The 26,969-nt window shown below is 34.1% G+C and overlaps 1 protein-coding gene and 1 long non-coding RNA gene across 20 annotated transcripts in view; one reads left to right on the top strand and one right to left on the bottom strand.

The window, feature by feature from the left end:
• Positions 1 to 1,282: 1,282 nt before the first annotated feature.
• The window catches only part of dac (dachshund family transcription factor), an 82,140-nt gene continuing 56,453 nt past the window's right edge, over positions 1,283 to 26,969 (top strand). For 3 of the 19 annotated variants that reach the window (XR_012410525.1, XM_073970182.1, XM_073970185.1), the window contains exons 1-3: positions 1,283 to 1,310; positions 2,868 to 2,911; positions 8,822 to 10,052. Coding sequence is in view for 15 of the 19 variants with exons in the window: in XM_073970182.1 (XP_073826283.1) it covers positions 8,941 to 10,052 (1,112 nt within the window). In the remaining 4 variants the exon portion in view is untranslated. Of the gene's footprint in view, positions 1,795 to 2,373; positions 2,912 to 8,821; positions 10,053 to 26,969 lie in introns of those variants that run through there. The other 16 variants (XM_073970177.1, XM_073970184.1, XM_073970188.1 and 13 more) reach the window with 12 other exon arrangements.
• LOC141393233 (uncharacterized) lies at positions 16,949 to 17,372 on the bottom strand. The gene is made up of 3 exons (XR_012410034.1): positions 17,351 to 17,372; positions 17,141 to 17,291; positions 16,949 to 17,077 (listed from the first exon to the last, which is right to left on the bottom strand). It is a non-coding gene; the product is annotated as an uncharacterized lncRNA (long non-coding RNA).

The following is a 26,969-nucleotide window of genomic DNA, read 5'->3' on the forward strand; positions in this document are numbered from 1 at the left end:
TAATTTGTTTGTGGCTCAAATGTTATTTATTTGTTGGTTTATACATATAAAAGTCCTTCTCTCTGTATTTACATAGCATATGATTGTACTATGTATTCAAACAAACAAATAAATAATACTCACATTACTACGCCTTGGGGTTCTTTTTATTCCATTTATTTAATTTCATTTCACATTTTCCATTTGTAGCAACAACAACAGCGTCTTTGGCAGCAGCAGCAGTAATAATAACGTATTCGTATTCGTCCAATGGCAATTGCAACAACAACAAAATTCCACAAAACTCATGAAAACCATCCCCTTTTTTGATTGTGTAAGTGTGTGTGTGGGTTCATACAAATGTGCCACTGTGAACAGCAATAACAACAAACAATTCCAAATACTCACCGAGTACGAATTGGAATACAAAACACAATGGAAACGAACAACAATACGAACGGTAACGACCCCTCTTTAATAATAATAACAATACTCAGAGAAAGAGCAGCAGCAACTCGCACACACACACATCCATACACAATCAGAGAAATGAATGTACCAAAAACAAATATAACAATCGAAATGGAAAAGAAAAAAATGTAGAAGAAAAAAACGATTACTCACACACATGCACACAATTGTAGTCCTGGCTGCCCCATAGCACAGAGGAACAACAAAAACAATATTATTTAAATTTAAGCACCACCACCATTGGCATTGAGGAGTAGCTAGCACACACCAAAAAAGCAACAACAAAAGCATTGCAAAAACTACAGGAGGTGGAGAGTAACAAAGCAATCATACAAACAAACAAATGAACAATGGAATCAGCATTAATGCCGATTGTATCAACTCTGATGACGACTGAGAACGGAGACGGAGACTCTCATTTTGGTTGGATTTTGTGTCTCTGCTCTCTTGCTCCATTGTTGGTTGTAATTCATTTCATTTGTTGTATTATTTGTCCTGAGCACAAATGTGTGTGCTTTCCGAATGTTGTGTTTAGGTTGGGGGATGGTGAAGAGGCAGAACTGTGGGTGTGAGTATGCGACTCTGTGTGTGTGTGTGAGGATTTGTACAAATGCCCAACCAATTTTAACAGTTGAATTTCTATTTTTTTATTTCTTTTTTGATTTGGTTTGTTTCTGCTGCTGCTGTTGTTGCTGCCAACTCTCTCGCAAGGAATGCCATAAGTGTGTGTGTACAAATGTGCGTTATTCCAGTTGTATGGGTTGTTGTTGTTGGTCGTGTGTTTTTTTTTCATTCAAACAACATTGATATTCGTAGCAATGTTTCGTTTCTCATTACGAATTTGTCATTCGTAAGTGAAGGTACACACAATACAAATATTGCAGAAGGAGACTCGATTGCTCACTCACCGTTTCGTTTGCTCATAATCGTATTTACGGCTGTGTGTAAATGTGTTGGTGTGTGGTGCATTGGCGTCGTGTTGGAGTTTTAATGTTGAGCGACGGTGGTTTTTCCCATTTGAATTTAGTGTACGTCTAGGACTAAACGACGGTACGGTACAACGGATAACAAACCAACCACCTTCAACAATTCGAAAAGAAGAGTGGCAAAACATTTGTGAATTGCAAAAGAAATGAAATGGAAATAATAAAAAAAAAACATAAAAGAAAAATAAATTAAATGAATTTAAGAAAGGTGAAAAGTAAAAAAAAATACGATTCGATATTCGTTACATTTGCGCGCGCGTAATACAATCGCATAAAAAATTACAACAAGCATCAAATAAATACAAATTTAACAACAACAAGCCAACCAACAAAAAATAAAACGAAACAAAAATACTATGTAATTTATATATAATTTCCACTGTGTTTTTGTTATATTTGTAAAGTGTCTTTGCTCAAACTCACTCATTTGCTGCGCTCAGTCATATATTGGGCAAAAGGAACAAACGTTTTGTTTCTGCTGGCGACTACTGCATTGGTGTTTGTTCGTTATATTAGTGTCGCCATCAACGACGACGACGACAGAACGACACACGGATTTTTATTGGAGAGACATCATTTATTTGCCAGTGTAAAATTGTTGTGTGTATATGTGTGTGTGTGTGCGTACCCCTCCCTCCTGCTTCCTGCTGCAATAGAGACGACAAAATTTCTTAAGTGACATTTGTATATGTATTTGTGAGGATTTCGACAATTGTTTGGCCGTCGTAGTCGTTGTCGCCGCCGCCAACCATTCATCCATCCATCCACCACCATCCTCATCATCATCCACAACAACGTTTCTGTTTGGTTGATGTGTCGTTTCGTTTTGTACTGTTGTTGCTGTTGTATTCATATGTACAATTGTGTGTGTGTGTTTGTTATTTTTTTGTTTCTTCATTCATTTTCACATTTTGATGTTGTTTTTGCATCTCGTTTTGTTCGTTTCCATTTCCAATTACGTTTGGTTTTCGGTTACGATTGCTTAACGTTTTCCAGCAATAATCATACGTCGTGTGACACGCCGTCGGTTAACAACACCTAACGGTTGAATACGAGTAAACCAAACAAACAAAATCATCGATTTCAATTGTGTCTGTGTGTGTGCGTCAATTCTTGTATTTATTCTGTGCTTGCTTTTTTGGAATAATTACAAAACAATAAGACAAACCAAAAAAATAAATAAATTAAAACAAAAAGAAGAAGAGCACAAATTCTAACGGACACAGCATCGTTTTACCAAAAACAAATTTCCTCAACACTCATTCGTAACGCATTGTCGCAATTGTAATGGACTTGTCGCGTACGGGCTATTACGGACATTTTTTGCATTCAAGTTTTGAATTCAATCATTTGTTTGTGAAATTGAAAAATTAATTAAAAATGCAATTTAAAAAATATAATTTAAATAAAATAAAAATTGTGTATTTTTAGATTTTAATTAAACAAATTTAAAAAAAAAATAGTAATTCAAAAAGGTGAATATTTTTCAATAAATATTTAAAACAAATACTGTTATGACAAAAAAATAAATAAAATACAGTTGGTTTTTAAAACAATCCATACTAGTTAAGAATATGCATTACTCTAAAATTAAAAAAAAAATCTCAAAGAAATACTAAGCAATTATTTTACAAATTAAAACAAAAATAAACTAATAAGCTGGACTTTTATTTATTATTTAAAAAAATATGTGGAAATTTGTTTTTAACAATCAACATTTAATAAAATTTGTGTATAAACCATAGCTACCGCGGGGGTAGTAGCACGAACCAAACTGCCAGTCTGGATCTTGGAGGCCTAGGGCATTGTGATGTGAAATAAATTAATACTAATCTGTGCAGTAGTAAAACTTGACAAAGTTGGAACATTACAGTAACTTTTAAGTTTTTAAAATGTTCAATACACCACACTCACCGCCATGTCCCCCAATAGAGGCATGCACCAAACTGTCTGACAAGATCTTCGAGGTCTAGCCTCCGGTCGAGCTTCGTAGAATAAAAAACTGCTCCCAAAATTTTTGCTGGCTGTAACAATTTACGTCAAATTATTTAATACGTCTCGTATACCGTAACGTATTTGTAAACCGTAGAGCATCTGCACAATCTACAACTGGGAAAAAAAAATTAAATGTACACATATTTTAAAATAAAATACTGGCAACTCACACGGAGGAAGAGATCGGGCAATAAATAAATACCAATCAGTGCAGTATTAAAACTTGACGAAGTAGGAGCACTACATTAGCTCTTAAAGTTTATTATTTTTTAGTATTTAGTTGTAATCGATCTTTTTTTAAATGTTTATTTACCTGTTAGTATTAGGAATTACTGTGATATGATTAACAAGTCGTACTTTATTTTTTTAATTGTAGAACATTTCCCTGAAGATGAAATTTACTGAAATTCGAAATAGTGGAACTTACATAAATACAAAACAAAGGTCTTCATTTAAAAAACTCTCAACATATTTATTAAAGAATGACGAAGCAAATAAAAAACAAACAGTTTGATTTTTCAAGAGTTTTTGACTTTCCAACAAACAGGCGCTATATTCTATATTGACAACTTTTTCCAAAATCAAATACATTAGCGATCTTTTAATACCCTCATCCAATAGGCTAACGAGGCTATGTACACTGATACGATATAACGGTTTTAGGCCACTAGTATGTTTGGACGAAATTCGTTTCAGACAATTTGGATTCGATTTAGCCATGTCGGTGCGTACGATAACTCTCGAACGGATAAACCGATGCGAATCAAATTTTGCACTTTGTAACTTTTTGCCCAAACTTAGTTTGAGTTCGAAGATGGGTCATATCGGTCCACTCCTTTGGGTACCTCTCCCACAAAAGTTCAAAATTTTCTGTAAAATGGTGTAAACAATAACTCTCTAAGGGAATAATCGATTTGGCCCAAACTTTGCACATCATATTATTCCTTTCAGATATACATAGATCGGGTTCGAGTGTGGAGTATATCACTCCCTCACACAAAATTCGGAAAAAGTGATCGGGCGCAAGTCCATACTTCCTGAGATAATGGCCTAAAAGCTACAATAAACCCGGTCGGCATCAACTAAAAAGGAAAATCTGCAAAATAGCTCTGGAGTTTCTGATTGTTCCAATCTTTGCACGTCGTATTACATCATCTAGTCATGTATCAGATTGGAATCGGTCTGTCATTAGTGTACCTCTCACACAAAATTTGGGAAAAGTGCAGATTGAGGACTCGTCTTGGATCTATTTCAAATTTTCAGAGGTTCTTTCACTGTCCCTTTTACAACGGTAACATTTTTCCGGAGTAAGTCCATACTCTCTGAGATAATGACCTAAAAGCTCCAAAAAAACGCTGCCTGCACATACTTAAATGGATTTTGTGCAAAAGATAACTCTCAACATTTTCAAAAATCTCTTCCAAACTTAGTTTAAAGTAATTTAACATCGAGATCTCTCTGAATTAGAAGTTTGCCTACTAAATATTTTGGGATATGCTTGGTCTGGTCTGGTACTGGAGGGCTGGCGTGCACAATTAATTTGAAATATTTTAATAAACATCCACTCCACTCTTTCTTTCTTTAAGTTCAGTTTAGGTTTTCCGAACAAGAAATAGCACGAATATATACTTCGGGTACCGGTTTTACATTCCATATACTCTTGACATAATTGTCTTCTATAGAAGACCTATTGGTCTTATAATTTTGTCTTCTATGAGAAGTCATGATGAAACCTATTGTACTTATAATTTGGAATCAGCTGAATTTCTATTAAGAGAGATACTGGTCTTATATATCCTTCTCTATATGTGACGGTTGTCTTGCACGATTAATTTGAAATGTTTTAATACATACCTATCCACTCCACACTTTCTGGTACAATTTCACAAAAAAAAAAATCAAAATGAATGCGCTTAAGTTCAGTTTAGGGCTCTCGAACCAATTCGAAACCCCGCTTCTAAGAACACGCTCTTAGATCTGTTCTTTGTTATTACAAATATTAAAATATTACATATCTTTCTAAAATATTTTGTATAGCGACTTCAAAAGTTTTAAACGTTATGATATATGAATGTGTCTAGGGTCATAACTACTATAGCAGCGCTAAAACCATCATATATTCATACTTTGTCTTTCTCACTCCATCGAAATCCTTTTACTTTGCAAGTTCATTTGCCCAAACGTAGGTTAGGTTATGTTTGGGTATGTGCAGCAACTAATTTGTGACTGCGTCACTCGGAGACCTTCCGGTCCATTGTGATCATCCGGAGGAAACTATGAAAGAAGTAGAAAATTTTAGAAGGGAATATAGTTTTACTTGAAATACGGTTCACGTGTTCAGGCTGCGCTGCCCCAGCCACTTCAGATTTCTGATGATGCTGTAGATTACAGCAGGTTCCACAGTTGAATAGAAGGTTAGACACGGTGGAAAGTGAACACCTACTAGTGTATGCCGCCTACGAGACAGGGCTGGACATCGACACAGGATGTGCTCGATCGTCTCCATCTCCTCCTCATCCTCACAGAGTCTGCAAGAGTCAGTAACATCCTCATCCCATTTTACGGTAAAGGCCCTGATGTGGCAGTGTCCAGTGATGACTCCCGTCATTACTCTTACTTCAGCTTTACTCAGGTTCAACAGAGAATTGGTTCTTTTGACTGACAGAGACGGCCAAATGGATCTTGCCACAATGCACCTAGGTTCATTATGCCATAATTCACTGGCTCTTTCGTCAGAGGACGTTTTAATTGTTTGGAAAAAGTGACAAATGGGTGGTTTGATGGAGTCAGCGATTGCTAGATCTGTAGACTGCGATCCTCGTCTAGCTAATTCATCTGCTTTTTCATTACCCATATAGTCGCGGTGTCCTGGTACCAAACGTAAACTGAAAGTCCTCTATAAAGGGTGACTCCACGCGCAGATTTGCAAACCTCTATTTCATGACGTTAAAGTCGCTACAGGTGAATGTTTCGTTGAAAATTTTAGTCTCGTGAACACTATAACTCTCGCATAGATTAAATGATTCGGTCTAAAACATGTACATATGGGAGAACGTTCGAAAATGGATTATGCCGGTTCAGCCTTTTTCGCTTAAATGCATTTTAGGAGCTTTTTAGGAGCTTCTCTGGCATATTTTTGAAATGTTCATATAAAGTAAACCTTGTGGTCAGAAAAATTACTTTCAAAAAAGTTACCGATTTGGTTAAAACACATTTTAAGATTCTCCCAAACGCGGAGATCTCCACTGGACAATCTCCACTAGATCTGGTACATTCACCAAAAGGCTCACAAATTTTCTCTTAAATTTTGTTGAAAGGTTGCGATCAGGTAGTTTTGAAAAACCCCATAGAAGAAAATATTAAGTCCCTGCTGAAACCGGCCCATTTTTATTAAATTTAAATTCAAATAGACCTTGGGTAGAAGTAATCGATTTGGTTAAAAGCTTCAAAAGCCTTATCATATTGCTCCCAAACGCAAATAAATTTCAAAACTGGACTATATTCACTACATCTGGTACCCTCAACAAAAGTTCAACAAATTTCAATTAAATACTGTTGAAAGAATACCTAAACAAGGACCAAACTTGAGTTCAACCCCAAAAACCCAAGACAAGAAAATATTAAGGTCTTGTTGAAACCGGTGTATTTTTATTGAATTTAATTTCATAAATATAATTTAAAGAAAAAAGGTGAATAAATGTAAGTTCTCTGATGGCTCTTCTAAGTGGAAAAAATCGACTGGTGCTGTTGTTACTGGCCTCAGTATAGGTATCTTAGGCCTGGAAAACGTAATAAAATTTTCCGACTTCGTTTAATACACCTCTTAGTATTGATAACCCAATTTCTAATGAAGTAAATACAAACTCTGTAAACTGTAAATTGAAGTTTTAAAAAAACCCAGAGACACGTGGCGAATTAAGGACGTATACCGTAGCCCCACCAGTATCTCCTTGAGTTTTTCAAAGCCCATGAATTTTTCGGCACTTAAACATGGTGTAACCGTCCAAGCTTCTACCTTACTTATAGGCACCGATAAAAGACACAATGTGTAGTATTAATTAGCACCAAACTCTCTTATACCCCTAACCAGAGCAACCGGAGGAAATTTCTGTCTCTGTTTCCGGAAAAATATAATGCACCAACAATTAGTTTACTTTTAATATGTAGAGCCTCTTATGCATGATGCGTTCTGTGGTAAATGGGAACGCCGACGTCACCGATCATTGCAGACAATGTAATGGAGAAATTATTGAACGTTTCGATGAAAAACAAAAAAAAAACTGATGATAAAGCCGAACTAAATACAAAGATGATATTATCAGCATAGTGAAAAAACTGAGATCGGCAACATATTCAATATTTTAAACTCATCCAACCAAAGTATACAATTCACTCATGAGATGAAAAGAAAATGAAAAACGACCATATTTGGACACAATAACAATTAGACAAGTTGGATTGGTATCAGAAACCAAAAGCATCTGGACGATTAATCAACGTCTATTCTAAGCTATATAGCTAATAACTTCATTAACAGGCTATTAAGTATACGTTACCAACAATTTCACCAAGAGAACGAGAAGAAAATACGTACATTATGAAGTCAAAATGACTTCCCACAAAAAAATTGTAAACCTACTCAAGCAGGCCAGTTCGAACCGTAATAATGAACGAAATCAAGAGAAAATATATAAATCGATTGCCAACACTCTTTCCGGACACCAGTCGGATCAAAAAACTGGAAGTCGAATTGAACAAAAGACAGCGCTAGCAGCTAATTGCATATTAACAGGACACGACAAGACTTTAAAATGTTGACATAAACAAGAGAAAAGCTCACCTCTCAGCATCTACGATAAGCTCTTGTACTAACGTTTGGCTTACGACAACGTTAGGATAACGTTCTACCTTACACTCCTTTGTACAAAAGTAATATTGTTCCTCGAACGATAAATCAATAACAAATGCAGTCCACTGCGATTAAAAAATATACTTTTAAATTGTGTTTTATTGCCTTCTAATTTTTTTTCTTTCCATATTTGCTACGCAACAAATTTTACTCATAATAAATATAGCTAATGTCAAACGAATTAATTATAAGACTGGAACAGACCACTGTGTTCATATTTATGGAAACATATTACATAAAAACTGACTTAATAAAGTTCAGTTTGATAGTGGCAAAAAAGGAGGCAAACTTTTTCTGTTGTTGTCAGCGATTCAGATGTTATTGACATATTTCTTACACAAATTTTCTAATTACGGATCAATTGAAACCCCTGTTTCAATGAATGACATTTAACGTGAATATTTTAAGACCAACTGTATTTTATAATATAAATAAAACTGAACACTAAAGTAATATTTCGATCTCTCTCATTCTTTTGCAGATTAAAGAAAATAAAAATTTATAAAAAAAATACACTGAGAGTAAATTCTCAAAAAGTGAACTGTAAATTAAATTTTACAAAAAACTCCGCCTAAAACAATATGAAGTTCTAAGACTAGTATGATTGCGAACTCTGTTGATGTGGTGAACAAATGTGAAAAACAATTTTTAATTGAAAATCCAACAACAAGATCAAGCATTGGCGATCAAGCCTCGCCAAAGGCATTGATTAAAGTGAGAAGTGAATTTCATTTAAATGCCATACAACAAGAAATGAACAGTAATAATAACAACAACAACAATAATAACGACATTACATTAATAAATAACAACAACAATAATAATAACAACAACAACAAAAGTCCTTTACACACAAAATTAAGTCCTACATATTCCTCATCAACCTATCATCATCTCAATCCGCATCATCAAACTAACATCATGAATTCAGCCACAATGCTGATGCATCATCAGCAGCAGCAACAACAACAACAGCAGCAGCAACAACAACAAAATGGTGCACGTGACAGTAGTAGCAGTCGCGGCACCGAACGTGGTGATGATCGTACCAATGGACGTTCTTCACATACCGGTCGTGGTTCAAGTTGTTCCCCAGCCTCATCACCCACACGCCACGGTAATGCCGTTAGTCCCGTGACATCATTGAATCACAGTATGATGCAACAAATGCAACAACAACAGGCACATCAATTATCACCCCCACCACATATGGGTGGTGTACCAACACCAAATGGTTTACCGGCCGGTTTACCGCCACGCATGCCACACGGTCTGCCACCACATTCGCTGGGTCTGCTTAACTCCCTACAAATGATGCATCACGCCTCCCCATTAGAACTTATGGCTGCAGCCCACCATCATGTACCACCACGCACCTATAATAGTCCACCGCCTATCTCCACCTCAGATCCTAGTGCCAATGAATGTAAATTGGTTGAATATCGTGGACAAAAAGTTGCTGCCTTTATAATAAGCGGTGAAACAATGCTATGTTTGCCGCAAGCTTTTGAATTGTTTTTGAAACATTTAGTCGGTGGCCTACATACGGTCTATACAAAACTGAAACGCCTTGATATTGTACCGTTGGTGTGTAATGTGGAACAGGTGCGAATATTACGCGGTTTGGGTGCCATACAACCAGGGGTGAATCGTTGTAAGCTGTTGTGTTGCAAGGACTTTGATATTTTGTATCGTGACTGTACAACAGCAAGGTAAGTTTTATTTGAATAGTTTTCTTTTTTATTATGGGCGGGGAAAGGGGAATATGTACAAGATTATTACACTAAAGAATAGGGAGGGGTTGAAGAAATTAAATATTTTTGTATAGATCGTGCTGCTTAAGAAAATATGCCTAAAAATGAAATTTAATTGCTCTATTAATGTTTGAGAAGATTCTAAAAGAGTCACTCCTCCATTAGATGTATAAAATCAGACTAATTTTAATGCCAAGGTCAGGACAACGATTCCTCTGGTGAGCTCATACAAAAGTCCTTGGAAATCTCCATTATTATTACTAATCATAAAAATTCAAAATAATAGCTCTGATGATGCCCCAAAAATTTATTTAAATTCTGTTTTGAGTTTTGGTAGCCATAACACAAAAAAACTTCACTATAGTCACTATTGATAGTTTTGCCATAGGTATTATTAGACGAAATTGTGGAATGTTGTAAGGCTAACTCCAGCGAATGCATTTGCCAATGGTTTTTTCATTAATCAAGAACGAGTGTTATAAGTTCGAAAGCGATTAGTTACTGCTCTGGTTCTAACCATAAACAATACCAGCTAGCAATTGGGTGTTACTACTATCATGTCTCTCTCAGTCACTTCCCCAAAGCTTTTGTTCTCCGTAAGAAGTATGTATGGAGTTTTTAATTATATTTCGACTATATGATGACTTTTGTGTGTCCTATGCCATGAAAATTCTTGGACTGTCGTGAGACTAACTTAAGCGAATGCATTTGCCAAAGATGTTTTCATTAATCAAGAACGGGTGTTAGAAGTTCGAAAGCGATTAGACACCGCCCTTGTTCTAACCAGAAACAATGTCATCTACCGATTGGGTATAAGAACTATTGTGACACTTCCGGGTTACCAAAGCTTTTGGTTCCGAGGGAAGTATGTTTGCTAAGCTGGAATTTAAAGGAATTGAAGGAAGGACGCGACGATTGACATTTAGTTTATTGTAGACCATTATTGGTGGTATGTAGTCGCCTTTTCTCTCGTATTTTCCGTGCTTCTTAAGACGGATACATATAAGCGACTGATATTATTTTCAGGTAAATGAAATATAGAAGTACTGAGGGAAATTTCAACCTAGTTATCATTTGTCTTCTGTTCTTTTACCAAAAATAACTTAAGGAAGGTCGAATTCAAGGAAAGGCTTCAATTATCTTCCTACCTTATATATAGTTTTGTGGGTCCATGCTCCTATGTATTGCGAGCCGAGAGGTGACATTTATGGACTGTCGTAAGACTGACTTAAGCTAATGCATCTGCCAAAGATGTTTTCATTAATCAAGAGCGACAGCTAGAAGTTCAAAGGTGATTAAATATGACTCTCGGTCGCTTCCTGGGTAACCAAAGATTTTGGGCTACGAGGGAAGTATGGTTGCAACTGAAATTTAAAGGAATTGACGAAATTTGTGATATTCGTGGACCATTGTAAGACTAACTTAAGCGAAAGCATTTGCCAAATATGTTTTCATTAATAAAGAACGAAAGTTAGAGGTTCGAAAGCGATTAGATACCGCCCTAGATCTAACCATAAGCAATTGGGTGCAGCTACTATCTCGGCCACATGCCGGAAAAACAAAGCTGTTGGTCTCCGGAGGAAGTATGCCTATGTTTATTATGAAGATCGAGTATCGAATGCGATTAGATACCGCCCTGGATATAACCATAAACTATACCAGCCAGCAATTGGTTGTAGCTACTATATTGACACTTCCTCTACAGTCGCTTCCCGGCAAACCAAAGCTTTTTGTTCCGGGGAAATTATGTTTGCTAAGCTGGAACTCAAAGGAATTGACGGAAGGGCTCAACCATTGACACTTAGTTCCTTGTAGACCATTATTGGTCCTATGTAATCGCCTATTCTCTCGTATTTTCCATGATTTTTAAGGCAGAGACACAAATGAAATACAGAAGTACTGAGGTAAATTTGAATCACTTAAGCCAGATTGAATTTAGGAAATGCTTCAATTGTCTTCCGAAAATATGTGGTCCATGTCTCTATATATTACGAGGTGAGAGGTGACCGTTTATGGACAGTGTCAAAAATGTTTTCATTAATCAAGGACGAAAGTTAGAGTTTCGATGGCGATTATATACCTACCTAGTTCTAACCAAAGACAATGTCAGCTAGCAATTGGGTGCAGCTACTATCTCTGCGATTTCTGCCACATGCCGGAAAAACAATCCTGTTGGTCTCCGGAGGTTGCAAAACTGAAACCTAAAAATTTACGGATTTTGTTAAATTCGTGGACTATCGTAAGACTAAGTTAAGCGAATGTATTTGCCGTATTGGCTTCCAATAAACAATAACAAAAGTTAGAGGTGATTAAAATTAGAAGGCCCATGCCTCTATATATTACGAGACGAGAGCTGATATTCAAGTACCGTCATAAGACTAACTTGAGTAATGCATTTGCAGAACAGCTTGAGGTTCGAATGCATTAAATACCGTCCTAGTCCCAACCATATACGATGCCAACTAGTAATTGGGTGTAGCTACTATTATGACTCTCAGTCGTTTCCCGGGAAAGAAAAGCTTTTGGATAATGAGGGAAGTATGGTTGCAAAACTGAGACTTAAAGGAATTTACGGAATTTGTGAAATTCGTAGAACATCGTAAGACTAACTTAAACGAATTCATTTGCCGAAGATGTTTTCATTAATCAAGGACAAATGTTAGAGGTTCGAATGTGTTCTAACCATAAACAATGTCTGTAATCACGGGCTACGGTATGGTTTCAAAACTGAAACCTAAAGGAATTGACGGAATTTGTGAAATTCGTGGACTATCGTAAGACTAAGTCAATCGAATGAATTTGTGTAGAGGTTTTCCTTAATCAAGATCAAAACTTAGAAGTTATTAAAATTAGAAGGCTCACGCCTGTATGTATTATGAGACGAGAGGTGATATTCAAGGACCGTCGTATAACTAACTTATGTAAGTAAGGCATGTGCCCAACAGCTAGAGGAATTCACGGAATTTGTGAAATTCGTGGGCTATCGTAAGCGAATGCATTTGGCGAATATGTTTTCATTAACCAAGAACAAAAGATAGAGGTTCGAGGGTGATTATACCGCCCTAGTTGTTCAAATAATGGGTTTGTAGGTTGGTTTGTAAGTAGTTACGGCCAACAATAACAATATTAGTAATAGAATTTTGTATCTAGTAAAAAAATGGAAATGTTGGTTGTGATGATCTTTAAAAAACTTTTCATTAATAATGCCCTTTTACTGGTTAATAATTACATTAAAAATTAGTTGACTATCGCTTTGATTTTTTTCTACCAAAAATACTTTTGGCAAAACAGGAATCTCCACTATGTTTCCTCTATAAAGTAGATTTTTTTTGCTTTACATTTTTTGGCTGAACTGGTTTGAATAATTGCCTTACTGTGTAATACGATAAGCAACAACAACAAAAAACAATAATACCAAAAAATGAAAGAAGGAATTCACATAAAACCCTTTTTCCCTGGTTCTTTGGTTATTGGCCTTTTTTTCGTGTTGTTGCTGTTGTTTAACATCAAGACAAATATACTAAACAAAAAGAAGAGGATTTTCCTCATATGTGAGAGAAAAAAGGGTTACTTATAAGTGGTAGCAGCAGTTCTTGCCGCAATAGTAGTCGTAGTAGTAGTTTTCTCGTGTTTTGGCTAATGTTGTGGATAACCAAGTTTAAGTGGTTTTTGGTATGACTACCAACCAGCCAGCCAGCCAACGAATGAACGAACGAACCACTTTAACAATTTACAGCAAAGACCATTTGCTATATAATAAAGAGAACAGCTTGGGCTTATGCTTCGCTATATATGTATGTACGAGTATGTTGGTGTATAAGTCCTCTAAAGACTTTATTTTAATTTGTCTGTCTGTTGCTAAATATACCATTTTTCTTTTTTGCCGTGTTTTGTAGAGTGAAAGGGCCATAATGTGTTCATAAATATACATCCATACATATTTTACTATTAGCTGATATTTAATGAGCCATATTATTTACATGTTTATTTGTGTAGAATTGTGTGTATGAGTGAGTGAATGTGTTTATTTAATATTTAATATAAATTTAATATGTTTTGAACAATTTAATAATTAAATTTTGTTGGCAAACAGTTTTCATTGGGAAATATTAAATTCGTAATTTTTAGATGGCTTTTCTGATGAAGATGAAATCAAAAATAATTTCGAAATATTTTTGGAATAATTTCTAAATTAATTAAACTTAATCTCAGTTTTGTTCTTTCATATTTTAAAACAATATGTTATTTAAAGTGGAAGGTAGTTAAAAAGAAAAACCATAGTTTCGGATGTTGCTACAAATCTCCATCAGTTCTCTAAGTTTTCCGATTTGAAACAAAATATTTTTGCTGCATTTTTTTACATAGACCAGAGCTAAAGTATAAGAGTAAGGGAATTCTTCCTTAAAGATAATACATTTTCATTAACCAAGGCCATTAGAGTATCAAAAGCGATTAGACACTGCCTCAGTTCTAACCACGAACGATGCCAACTAGCAATCGGGTGTAGCTACTATCATGACTCTATTAGACGCTTCCAGGGAAACTAAAGCTGAAAGTTTTGTGGTCCATGCCACTACGTATTACCAGTTGAAATTCGTGGACCGTTGTAAAACTAACTTAAGCGAAAGCATTTGCCAAAAATGTTTTCATTAACCAGGAACGAAAGTTAAAGGTTCGAAGGTGATTAGATACGATTAATCATAAACAATGTTAGCTAGCAGTGAAGGTCATGTTTTCGGATTTTGCCACAAATCCTCATCACTTCTCTAAATTTTTCGTATGGAATCAAAAAAACTTTTCCGCATTTGTTTATATAGACCAGGGCTCAAGAATAAGAATGAGAGAATTCTCATTTAAATGAATTCGATATGATAACTTTTCATTAATAGATAACGAAAGTTAGAGGTTCGAAAGCGATTAGACACTGTCACAGTTCTAACCACGAACGATGCCAACTAGCAATTGGGTGTAGCTACTATCATGACTCTCTCAGTCGCTTCCAGGGAAGCTAAAGCTGAAACTTTTGTGGGTCTATGCCTCTATGGATTACGAAGTGAAATTCTTGGAGCATTGTAAAACTAACTTAAGCGAAAGCTTTTCCCAAAGATGTTTTCATTAAACAAGAACGAAAGTTAGAGGTTCGAAGGCGATTACACAGAAAAAATACTGTATTTTAGGAATAGTGTTCATAAAGTCTTGCCAAGGTTTAAATTTCTGTATTTCAAGAACGCTTTTCATAAAGCAAACAATACTGGTTTCTTCTGAGAGATAGTAAAAATAATGTTGGCGAGTTGTTGTTTTTAATGACTAACAACCACGACACACCACCAACCAAACCCGGTACAAATTTTGCTGCTTTTTATTTTGTGTTATTGTAATTTACCGTTTCCATCTAATAATTTTCACAGTAGTTGTTATCGTCTTGTGAGTATAGCAGATCAATACGAACCATATGTACATACATGTTGAGTCCATCAGCACTAGATTGAGATATTAGATGTTGCCTTTATATCAGCAATCGGCACACAACAACAACAATTTGAGCAAACACTGTTCTTAGTGCATGGTTTTTCAATTAGTGAGTGGAGATAGAAGCTCTCTTTGCTTCCTCGCGATTAAAGGGGCTGCCGAATGCTGTTTTATATTAAAAAAATTACAAAATTGTAGATGCGAACTATGTGAACGACACCAAACGCACTGTAGCTGTTTGGTTTGTCAATTAACTAACAACAATTCTTGCAAAAGTGGTAGTTGTTGTGTGTGTGTGGTTTGTTGATAAAGTCTCAATGTGATGGTGAGACGATGGTGGGGGTTGTGTTGTGGCCCTGCAGCGACCATCTTTAGTGAAATTGTGGTGTTTTACTAGTGACATTGTCACCAGTACTACTGACAAAGTGTACCCCAACCAATGTAAAAGCCTATTGACATTTAACATAGGCTTGTCATTGAAAAACTACCACTAGACCAAAACTATATAGACTATGTAGTTCTTTTGTCTCTATATGGAGACATTTGTACCAAATAGTCAACACAAGACTTTTTGGAACCAATGTCCACATGAGACTATGTGGAGACATTTGTACCAAAAAATCTCTACAAGACTATTTGGTACAAATGTCTCCATATAGTGACAAAAGAACTACATAGTCTATATAGTTATGGTCTAGTGGTAGTTTTTCAATGACAAGCCTATGTTAAATGTCAATAGGCATTTACATTGGTTGGTGTACACTTTGTCAGTAGTACTGGTGACAATGTCACTAGTTAATCACTACAATTTTACCAAAGATTGTTTCTGATGTGTTTTTAGAGCCACTTTAGAGTAAAAAGTCTTGATTTTTTTCAATTTATTTATTAACAAAACAAAATAAATCACAGTTCAAAGGTCACTTTCTGAAAGACATATATTCATTTACAAAAATATAATCTTTTTAAATGCGGTTATGTATATGACTATTCTTACTGCTAGTTTAAAATTCTAAATTTAAGATTTGGTTTTTATTACAGTTTACATTTTGGATTAAATTATATCTATTGTTTTCAACAGTCTTCGTATTTCATCTTATAAACTTCAAAGGATTTAAAAAGCTCACTTTTTTCAAGGCTGGCTAAACCTTACGTTATTTTAACGTATACATTCATTAAAACAGTCTTTGCATATTATTTTAAAATAAAAAGGAATTATAAAGCTCACTTTCTTCAAGGCTAGCAAAACCTTACGTTATTTTAACGTATACATTCTTTAAAACAGTCTTTGTATTTAACTTTAAAATAAAAAGTTAGTATAAAGCTCACTTTCTTCAAGGCTGGCTAAACCGTATGTTATTTTAAAAGTCTTAAAATCTATGGCTCTTCATTATTTTCATCGTTTTGTTTTATTTTAGGCTGGTTTCGGCTGTTTTGCTTAAAATATTTTTTCTTTTGGCGTTGGAATGCTGATCTCAAAGTTTTGTCTGGCGACTCATTATATGCCGATATTACTTCTGTGTTTTAGAAAAAAAACATATTTTAATTTACTATTTTAAAAAATTATAAAAACGTTTTACCTATAATTGCTGAAAGCACGTTGCCAAAGTCTCGTAGACCTTTTTTGCCAAAATTACCGTCCACATTAAAGGCCATTATAATATGTTGGTCAAATATTTTATGAAGGTTGCGTTCGGCATTACCTCCAAGGAGATTTTTCATCTGTCGAATCTGGAAAAAAAACAACTGTTTTATTATGAATTCTAATTTGTAAAAACGAACATACTTACATATGGATCAGCTTGTGTCGAAAGAAGATTATCGAGTTCCTTTAGTTTTTCTTCCGATTTTATGGGGAAAATTGACATAACATTATCCAGAAATGCGTTTTGAGAAGCAACACGATCCAACAAAACTTTGTGCTCTGCTAAAATCTCAAGAACGGTGTCTAATTTTCTTGAAACTTCTTGGCAGTTAGAACAGTTTGGATTGACTAACAAAAATATGAAGGCAATTATTTTATATTAATAAAAAAAAAATATATATATATATATATATATATATATATATATATATATATATATATATATATATATATAACGCTTGGTCATTACCTTGGGGAGAAAAATATTTCATTTTTCCTTTGGAAGGGTTGGCTTGTTCGCTTGACATTTTCTTGGATAGATATTTTAGTTCTTGTGTAGATATTTTAGTTAAGAGTTTACAGTCTGCACTTGAAACTTTTCTGGAAAGCAGGAGTGTAAAATTGGTATAATTACAAAATCCGAAATAATTGGCAAGCACATAAATTTGAACTGAATATCTCTAATGGAAAACGTCTCTTTTTCGCCTAAAGCCAGATTTGTTTTAAAAATCCCAAGCTCGCAAGAATTTATTGGTTCTTGGTAAAAACTTTCTAAAGCCATCAATCTGCGCCCTTCAACATAAATGTCACCCTCTTTTTTTATATTCTCAATTTTTATAGGAATGCATGATTTAACTGAGCAAATGTTATCGGGTTCTTTCCACGAAATATAGCAATCATTTACGAAAGCTCCAACAATAACACCTCTTTCATACCTTAACTCTTCATTCTTATTGCTGACAATCATAGACTTCTTTTCCTTTTGAACAATTTGTTGAAGGATTTGCGTTGGTTTTCGAACATGTCTTTTTAAAATTTGCAGTTTATTTTCAAATTGGTATGCAGAAAACGAAATGAGGGGACCATACATTTCTGCGCAGGAAGCCAAATGAAGCAGATTATGAACATTAAAAGATATACTGTTGGCACCAAATACAGTTGAGAAGTTCTCGACAAATAATTGAAGTAAATTATTTGCTTGATTAATATTTTGATCTATATGTCGCGGGCTGTTAAGAAGTCGATAAGCACAATGCAAAGTTAAAAATTCATAATAAATATCTTCGTGCACATTTTTATAAAGATCTATTATGCCTGTATACGCCAGGAACTGGTGAAATTCGGTCGCCTTCCAATGACACAAATCATCTAAAGGCCGAGGTTTTCTTGGAAATTCCTTTGGAATAGATTTTTTACATTTCACCAATTCAGAAGATATTTTTGAAATATTTTGCTTTGATGTCTTCTCTTCAGTTTTATTATGAACTATTCTAGTTAGCATTTTTTTCGTGACTCCGAGGTCGATAAGATGCATGCTATCTAGGGGAGTTTGAGATATCATACCAAATCCTATTTCTTCAAGGGGAGTTTTCTCCTGTTTGAACATTGGGCTATGTTGGTAAGGATACTTTCGAGCAGCAAAGTCCTCATCGGAAATTAGGGAGCCACTAACGCTACTATATGTCAGGACATTATCAACCTTTTTTGCAAGTTGGGTGCACTTCATACAGCCATGAGAGGAGGTATGTCCAGGAACGCCGCAAATGAAAGCTTTCGCTGGTGCGTCACACGTTAAGCAACGAAATTTCAATTTAAATTGCCTTCCTTCTAACATGAACTGTTCTTTTAGTAAAGTTACTTCTTCAATGAAGTCTTTTAAATAATCCTTGACACAACTAGGTTTAGTGGTTCCCAAATAAAGGCCAACAACAAACGGTTGTGTTTTCTCCTGAATGTTGACGATTCTGCAAAGAATCGGCCACAATTGAATCCGCGAGCTTTTGAACAGTGGAATCCCATCTACGTTAACATCCAGTTTGACTTCGTCATACTTTTGTAAAACATGGCCAACTCTTCTCAGTTGTGTTTCTATTCCAATGTGAGTATAAGTTCCAGGGGAGACATTTCTAATTAAAGTATTTGTGGTTCTGCCCAACAAAGATTCTCTAGAGAGCGGAACATCTAGGCCTTCTTCATTTAATATTAATAAAAGTTTTTCCAAACATTTCTTTGAAGGAGAAGTTTCCATGCACCACTTTTTTAGTTTATCCCGCAATGTCAATTTCTGAACCACAAAATCTTCCACAATATTTTCCACAAAATTATCAACAAAATCAACCCCGCCAGCCACAAATTCATTTTGACTATTTCCTTGTTCACATTGCAAACTTCTATTTTTATACAATATTTTTTGTTTTTTAATTAGTCTTTTATAATTTCTTTTACTCATTTTTTGTTTATAAATTATTGAAATATTATCAATCACCTTTTTTCACAATAAAATTACCAAACGAATTTCACAATTAACACGTGTTGCTCTGACGCGATCTACAAAACAAATGACATAAAATGTGTATCTATTGCCAAAATAACAACAAAAAACACACAAAAGAAGCACAGCATAACGACAAAAAAACAAACTGTTGACGCGTTCGTTGACACTGTCATTAGAAAATCGTTAGAATGCGTGTCTCTAACCAAACTCTACTCGCAAATAATAAACAAATTGTAGACGTTTTTACTAGTACAATTGTCTATAGAAAAAAAGTAGTAACACAGGGACACTTGGTTCTTTGCTCGCTGCAGGGGGTTTCTTGTTACCGTCAATGGGATGGTGAGACGAGAACAAAGTTGAGAGCATTTACCAAACAAGAGAGGAAATATGAGAATGTAGGGAAAAATAGGAAAGTGATTTTGCTTTCGGATGGATATAAGAAACTACACATGTGTCTTATGTGAGGTACCTGTACAGTATGAAAAAGCTACATTACGAACGAAAATATGTGAAAATTCTTGAAATATTTTTTCTGAGTAGATTTTAACCATAAACGATGCTAGCCTTCAATTTGGTGTACCTACTATAATGAAGACCATAGTTTCGGGTTCGTTCTTTTTGTATATAGACCTGGGACTGGATTCTTGTTCTATGAAAGTTTGAAATGAAAAACATTTCCTTTATAATTTTTTTTCTTTTGACAATTTTTTCCTTTATAAAAGTTTTCATTTCACATTTTCATAGAAACAGAATTGAGTCCCAGAGCTCAAGACTAAGAATAAGGAAATTTCCATTTTAATGAATTCTATATAATGTAATAAAATACATCTTGAGATTAAACAAGTCCTGGTAGTCCAGGCTATTTGTTTGCCATTGCAGAGAATATGCTGGATCTAAAACTCCAACTAGAAGACGTAACATTTCTTTAGCGATGGTTGCAATTATCTGTTAAACGCTTAAAACGTTTCTTGACATTTCTTTTGTGTGTAACCTCTCTATACGCAGGGTAGTACAATATTGGACACGCTTTCAGGACTAGGAGAACGCACCCATTGGTATGCAAAAGCCTCAACTTTACCTGGGAAAAGCTTTTCCTATGGTTTTCTCTTTATTTTGCTTTTGGAAATGTAAAACTGTTACCTCCTGAGCAGTTCTATGTTGCTGTTGAAATATTTCACCAGGTTGCATTTGTTTCCTTTATTCTCACATTAGTAGTTGTTGTTGATTGCAAAACTGTCATAGTTGTCAATACATTTTCACAACAACCAATATAAAATAGTCCATTAAACAAAACAGGAATTGTAGTGCGTTTACAAAACGTTATGTTACGTCTTCCTACGTTCGTATTTTTTCTCATTTCCTGTTTCCGTTTGAGTAACATAAAAGTTTTTCGCTCTATTTTAATGAGTTTTGTAAATCAATAACGCGGGGAATAGTTTTAATGGTTTATTGGAGTGGTAACTAGGTTTATTAAAAAAAAAAACATTTTAAAAGGTAATGTCTCAGCATGACAAAGGGATTCAAATGCTTCTCAAAAACATTTCTAAATAATATATAACAAATATTTCCCATAGAAAACCTAATTCAGCCTAGGCTGAATAAGATTTTCGATAGTAAACCATCATTTCAGCCACGTTGAATAAGGTTTTCCATAGGAAACCAATGTTAAATGGGAGTTCACAATGTCGTTTCTATTTCCAAAGAAATATTAAACCGCGAACCTCCCCATCTATTTTTATGTTCCCTTCCTCAACCTACACATCAAGCCATACACACACTTTTATATTTGCACTACAAGCATTTACTGTTGTGTCTGTGGACATACAAAACATTTTTATTAACATTTAAAACTTGGTTAAAAACACACAGCAACAACAACAAAAGTAAAGCTCTAGGTTTTGGAGTGCTGCTTGAATGCATAGCAAAGTTATATTTAAATGCAAGGGGCTGGCTGGCTAATATACTCGGCATACATATGAATGTACTTACATACTATTCAGTATAAATATATTTCTACAAACATTTATAACTGCATACGTATATAAAATGAATGTCATGTATATTTTTGTTATTGTTTTTTCTCCGTCTACATGCAATCTACATATGAAAAGAAAAAAATTGCTTACAAAAACAATGCGTTCAGAAAAAATATTACCTATATGGTGGGTCTAACTTTTCGCTTTTGCTGTTAAATGCGATGACATCGAACGGAAATACGCAATACAAAGCTATGTGAGAGAGAGACAGGCAAAACAAAACTTACATTTTCAAACAAATAAATCTGCAAAAATGCATAGGTTAGGTAACCAAAAGATTAGAAAGGAAGATTTTTGTTGTTGTGAATTTGAAAGGAATGATGGAAATTAAGTAGACGCTGAATTGAGAGTCTTTTCGAGTAATATATGAAAAACGGTCCCTAAAAGTGTGCATCACACATGCGAATTATAGCGATCATATGGCTTGTGAGGGAATGGGAGTATATTTTAGGTCATATGTTTCACGAACCCAAAGCTATTTCCTTTCCGACTTTATTAATATTTCTAGTCAATACAACTTCTGGAACAAATTTGCAATGGAATTAATTTCTATTATTCGCCATCTAAAAAAGTGTGCCCTGAAGACAACTAGCTGTAAGTAATTTTAAAGCGATCTGAGACATGTCAATACACTACAGTTTTGGGAAATTTTTTTGGACCAATTTCTTCGATATTCGAAGCGATTTAAGATTTAAATATAATGTTGATTTCAGAATTCTCGGTTTTCCAGTCAGACGTACACTATGCGTTCTAATTTGTAAAGAAATAACCCATTACTTTTCAGCTTACTGGAAATGTTTACATTATTTTGTAATGCGTTATTTGGCTAAATTTTTGCTGGGGAGATGCTCCATCAGCAATTGTGGCAACATTTCAAAGTATTTCATTCAATAACAGTTTCTTTATAAGAGGGAGTCATATTATATTGGGTTCGCCATAGTTTTTCCATCATTCCAATCTTGATAGACCCATTACAATCAAATGCAAATACATTTTGTGTTAAAAATATATTTCTTGTGCGTTTCAAGTGCCAACAATGGAAATCAAAACAACGAAAACTTTTCCAATATGAAGTAAAGTTTGAGAGACAGAGAAAAACTTTCGAAATATTAAACAAAAAATCTCCAATTATTTACAATGTGGGGAAAGGAAATATTTTTACGTTTAAAGAAAATACCTGAGGTGAAAATATTTTAAGTGTGGGTTGTGTGGGTTGAATATGTTTCGCATTTCTTAATGTGTTTGATATGCATTCGAAAAATAAAAACAAAGAAATATAAAAAATGAAATATAAAATATAAATTATAAAATTAGAAAAATAAAATAAAAAGTATAAGATATAAACTTTACAATATAAAATAAAATATATAAAATATAAAGTTTAAATTATAAAAAACAAAATATAAAATATAAAAAATGAAGTGTATATAGAAAATATAAATTATTAAATATAAAATACAAAATAAAGAATATAAAACATAAAATAAAAGATATAAAATAGAAAATTTGAAAAATGAAGTATAAAATAAAAAAATATAAAACATAAAATATAAAATAGAAAATATGAAAAATAAAGTATAAAAAAAATATAAAACATAAAATATAAAAAATTAAGTATAAAATAAAAAATATAATATAGAAAATATAAATTACTTAATATAAAATGCAAAATATAAAACATAAAATATAAAAAATGAAGTATAAAATATAAAATAGAAAATATTTAATGTAAAGTATAAAATAAAAAAATATAAAACATAAAATATAAAAAATAAAATATAAACTATAAAATTTAAAATAAAAAATATAAATATAAAACATAAAATGTAAACTATAAAATATACAAAATATATGGTTGCAGCAACAATATATGTAAGCATACATACAATAAAATACAAGTGAGCAAAGGCTATAGTCGGGACGGGGCCGACCATGTGATACCCTACACCACTACCCCCGTGCATAAGCTTTTCACTGGTAAACATTTCTTTTAGGGAATATAAACCGACTACCACCAAAAATAATATGCCTCTTTGTCTCTGGGACCCCCATAAGCAACTAAAATTTCGTGACCATCCGATCAAAATTACGACCTGTAGCTTGATTGCAAAAAAGGGAAGAATTGGATGCATTACCGACTATTGTGGTATCTCCCTTGTTTGACCACCTTCGCCAACCTGCTTTACACTAATGTAAAGGTAATATTTTCTTTTTCCATTGACAGGCTTTGCCATTGGAATACCCCTACAAGAAGCCAATATATCCACAAAGAATAAAACTTTGAATTTGTCTCCAAATGAGTTTTTCCCCATTCCGACCCCTAAATATTATCCGACTATCACCAAAATCAATAGCCTTCTTCCAATGTGGGACCCGCATCAACTCCCAAAAAATTCGTGACGATCCGATCAAAATTGCGACCTGTGGCGTGATTACAATAAAATCGGAAAATAGGATGCAGTACCGACTATTGCGATATCTCTGTTGTTTGAGCAGCTACGACAACCTCCTTTACATCGCTGTAAAGGTGATATTTTCTACTTTCCTTGCCAGATTTTGCTTTTTATTTACCTCTTAAAGAAACAGAGATATTGGCTTTGAAATAAAACGTTGACCTTTCTCGAAATAAGTGTTTGCCCATTCCGACCCCTGAATATTATCCGACCATCATCAAAATTAATAGGCTTCTTTCTTTTTGGGACCCCCCATTAACCCCCAAAATTTCGTAACCATCCGATCAAAATTGCGACCTGTAGCGTGACTACAAAAAAATCGGAAAATGGGATGCATTATCGGCTATTGGCATATCTTTGTTATTTGACCACCTACGACAACCTGCTTTACACCGCTGTGAAGGTGATATTTTCTACTTCCCTTTCCAGGTTTTGCTTTTGATATACCTCTTAAAGAAACAGAGATATTGGCTTTGAAATAAAATGTTGACTTTTCTCCAAATAAGTGTTTGCCCATTCCGACCCCTAAATATTATCCGACCATCACCAAAATCAATATGCTTCTTTATCTGTGAGACCCCCATTAACCCTGAAATTTTCGTGACGATCCGATCAATATTGCGACCTGTAGCGTGATTTCCAAAAAAATAGAAAAATGGGATGTATTACCGAGTATTGCGATATCTCCGTTATTTGATTACCTACGCCGACCTAGTTTGCATCATTGTAAAGACGGGATCTTCTACTTTCACAGTCAGGCTTTGCTTTTGGAAAATTTTCAACCAAAGCTGTGATATTTGTCAATATAATTAAAATCGCAAAAATGAAAATTGGGGTGTTATTTTCATTGTCAGGTTTTGCTTTTGGTATACCCCATACAAAAGCTGAGATATTGGCTTTGGAAAAAAGCGTTGTCTTTTTATCCACCTAAGTTTTTTGCCCTTTCCGACCCCTAAATATTATCCGACCATCACCAAAATCAATAGGCTTCTTCCCCTCCGGGACCCCCATCAAAATCCAAAATTTCGTGACGATCCGATCAAAATTGCGGCCTGTAGCGTGATTACAAGGTTTAGATGGACAGACGGACAGACGGACGGACGGACGGACTGACGGACGGACACACAAAGCCAGATCGACTCAGCTCGTCGAGACATTCATTTTGATATATATAAGTATGGGTCTACGACCATTATTTCGATGCGTTACAAACTTTTTGGCCAAAACCAACTTATAATACCCTCCCCACATAGTGGTGTAGGGTATAAATATAAAATATAAATTAATAAATATAAAATGCAAAATATAAAAAATAAAATAGAAAATAAAATGTATAAAAAATAAAAAAAGTAATAAAATGAAGTATAAAATATAAAATAGAAAATATGAAAAATAAAGTATAAAATAAAAAATATAAAACATAACATATAAAAAATAAAATATAAACTATAAAATGTAAAATAAAAAAATTAAATATAAAATATAAACTATAAACTATAATATATAAAATATAAAAAATATATGGTTGCAGCAACAATATATGTAAGCATACATACAATAAAAAATTGTAGCAAACATGTTTAATATTTTCGCATCTCTACATGTTTTCGATTTGAATTCGAATAAAATTATAGCGAACATTGTTAGTGCTTTAAACGCACATGCCAAAGTGCTCTTGAATCAAATTACACCTGTAAAGTTTTCGCAGATTCTGAAACTACAATGTTCATAGATGAGAAAAATCAAAAAAACAAAAAAAAAAAAGAAAAAATCGCCGTAGCGCTTTTTAAATAAATCGCGATTCATGTAGACATTTTTAAGGCTTTTTTATGTTTTCACGATTTTGCTTGGAAACTACAAGTCCTATCGAAATAGTAGTAAAGAAAATATTTTAGCTATGAAAATTGTCAACAAGATTGACTTTTACGATATTTTCGTAGTTTTTACCGTTATTGAGATATAGAAGTTCAAATTCGGACAATGGATTGACTGTATCGCCTCCTTATAAAACAATAAAACAATATACAGTGCTCCTTTACTAACTTTAAATGAAAACTGACACCATAGAAGCTTTTGCAAATTTTGAAAAGGCTATGTTTATAGATGAGAAAAATCGAAACACAAGAACAAATCGCTGGATGGAATTTTTAATAAATCGCGATCAAAGTTCACATTTTTAGGTTTGTTAGGTCTTCACGATTTTGCTTGGAGATCGCAAGTGCTATGGAAATGGGACTAACGTAAGTGTTTTAACAGCGAAAGTTCTGTACAAGATTGGCTGATTGATATTTGTATAGGTTTTACCATTTTTGAGATATAGAGGTTGAGATCAAACTTTCAGATGTTTTTCACAGGTCTTCGGGATTTAGCTTGAAAACTGCAAATCCTTTCGAAATGGGACTAAGGAACATGTTGTTGCTGTAAAAATTCTCTACAAGATTGGCTTAAAATGTCAACTTGAATTGCGATTTATTTAAAAGCGCTCCAGCGATTTTTTTGTTTTTTTTTTCATCTATGGACATTGTAGTTTCAGAATCCGCAAAAACTTCCCAGCTGTATGCACCTTCCATTTAAATTTGATTCAAGAGCACCGTGAGGCTAGGAAAATTGTCTGAATAAAAACATTTAACAGTAAAATAGGGTTGCTCTTTTTGTTGATTAAACCAATATTATATTATTTGGCCCAAAATATATGGTTGCAGCAACAATATATTTTAAGTTAATTACAATATCGTATTTTGTAATTAATTTTAGTTTTTTCTCATTACATGAAGATTATGA

Source organism: Musca autumnalis, unplaced genomic scaffold, assembly GCF_047663935.1.
Source record: "Musca autumnalis isolate F117 unplaced genomic scaffold, ASM4766393v1 scaffold_2, whole genome shotgun sequence".
Classification (NCBI taxonomy): Eukaryota; Metazoa; Arthropoda; class Insecta; order Diptera; family Muscidae; genus Musca; species Musca autumnalis.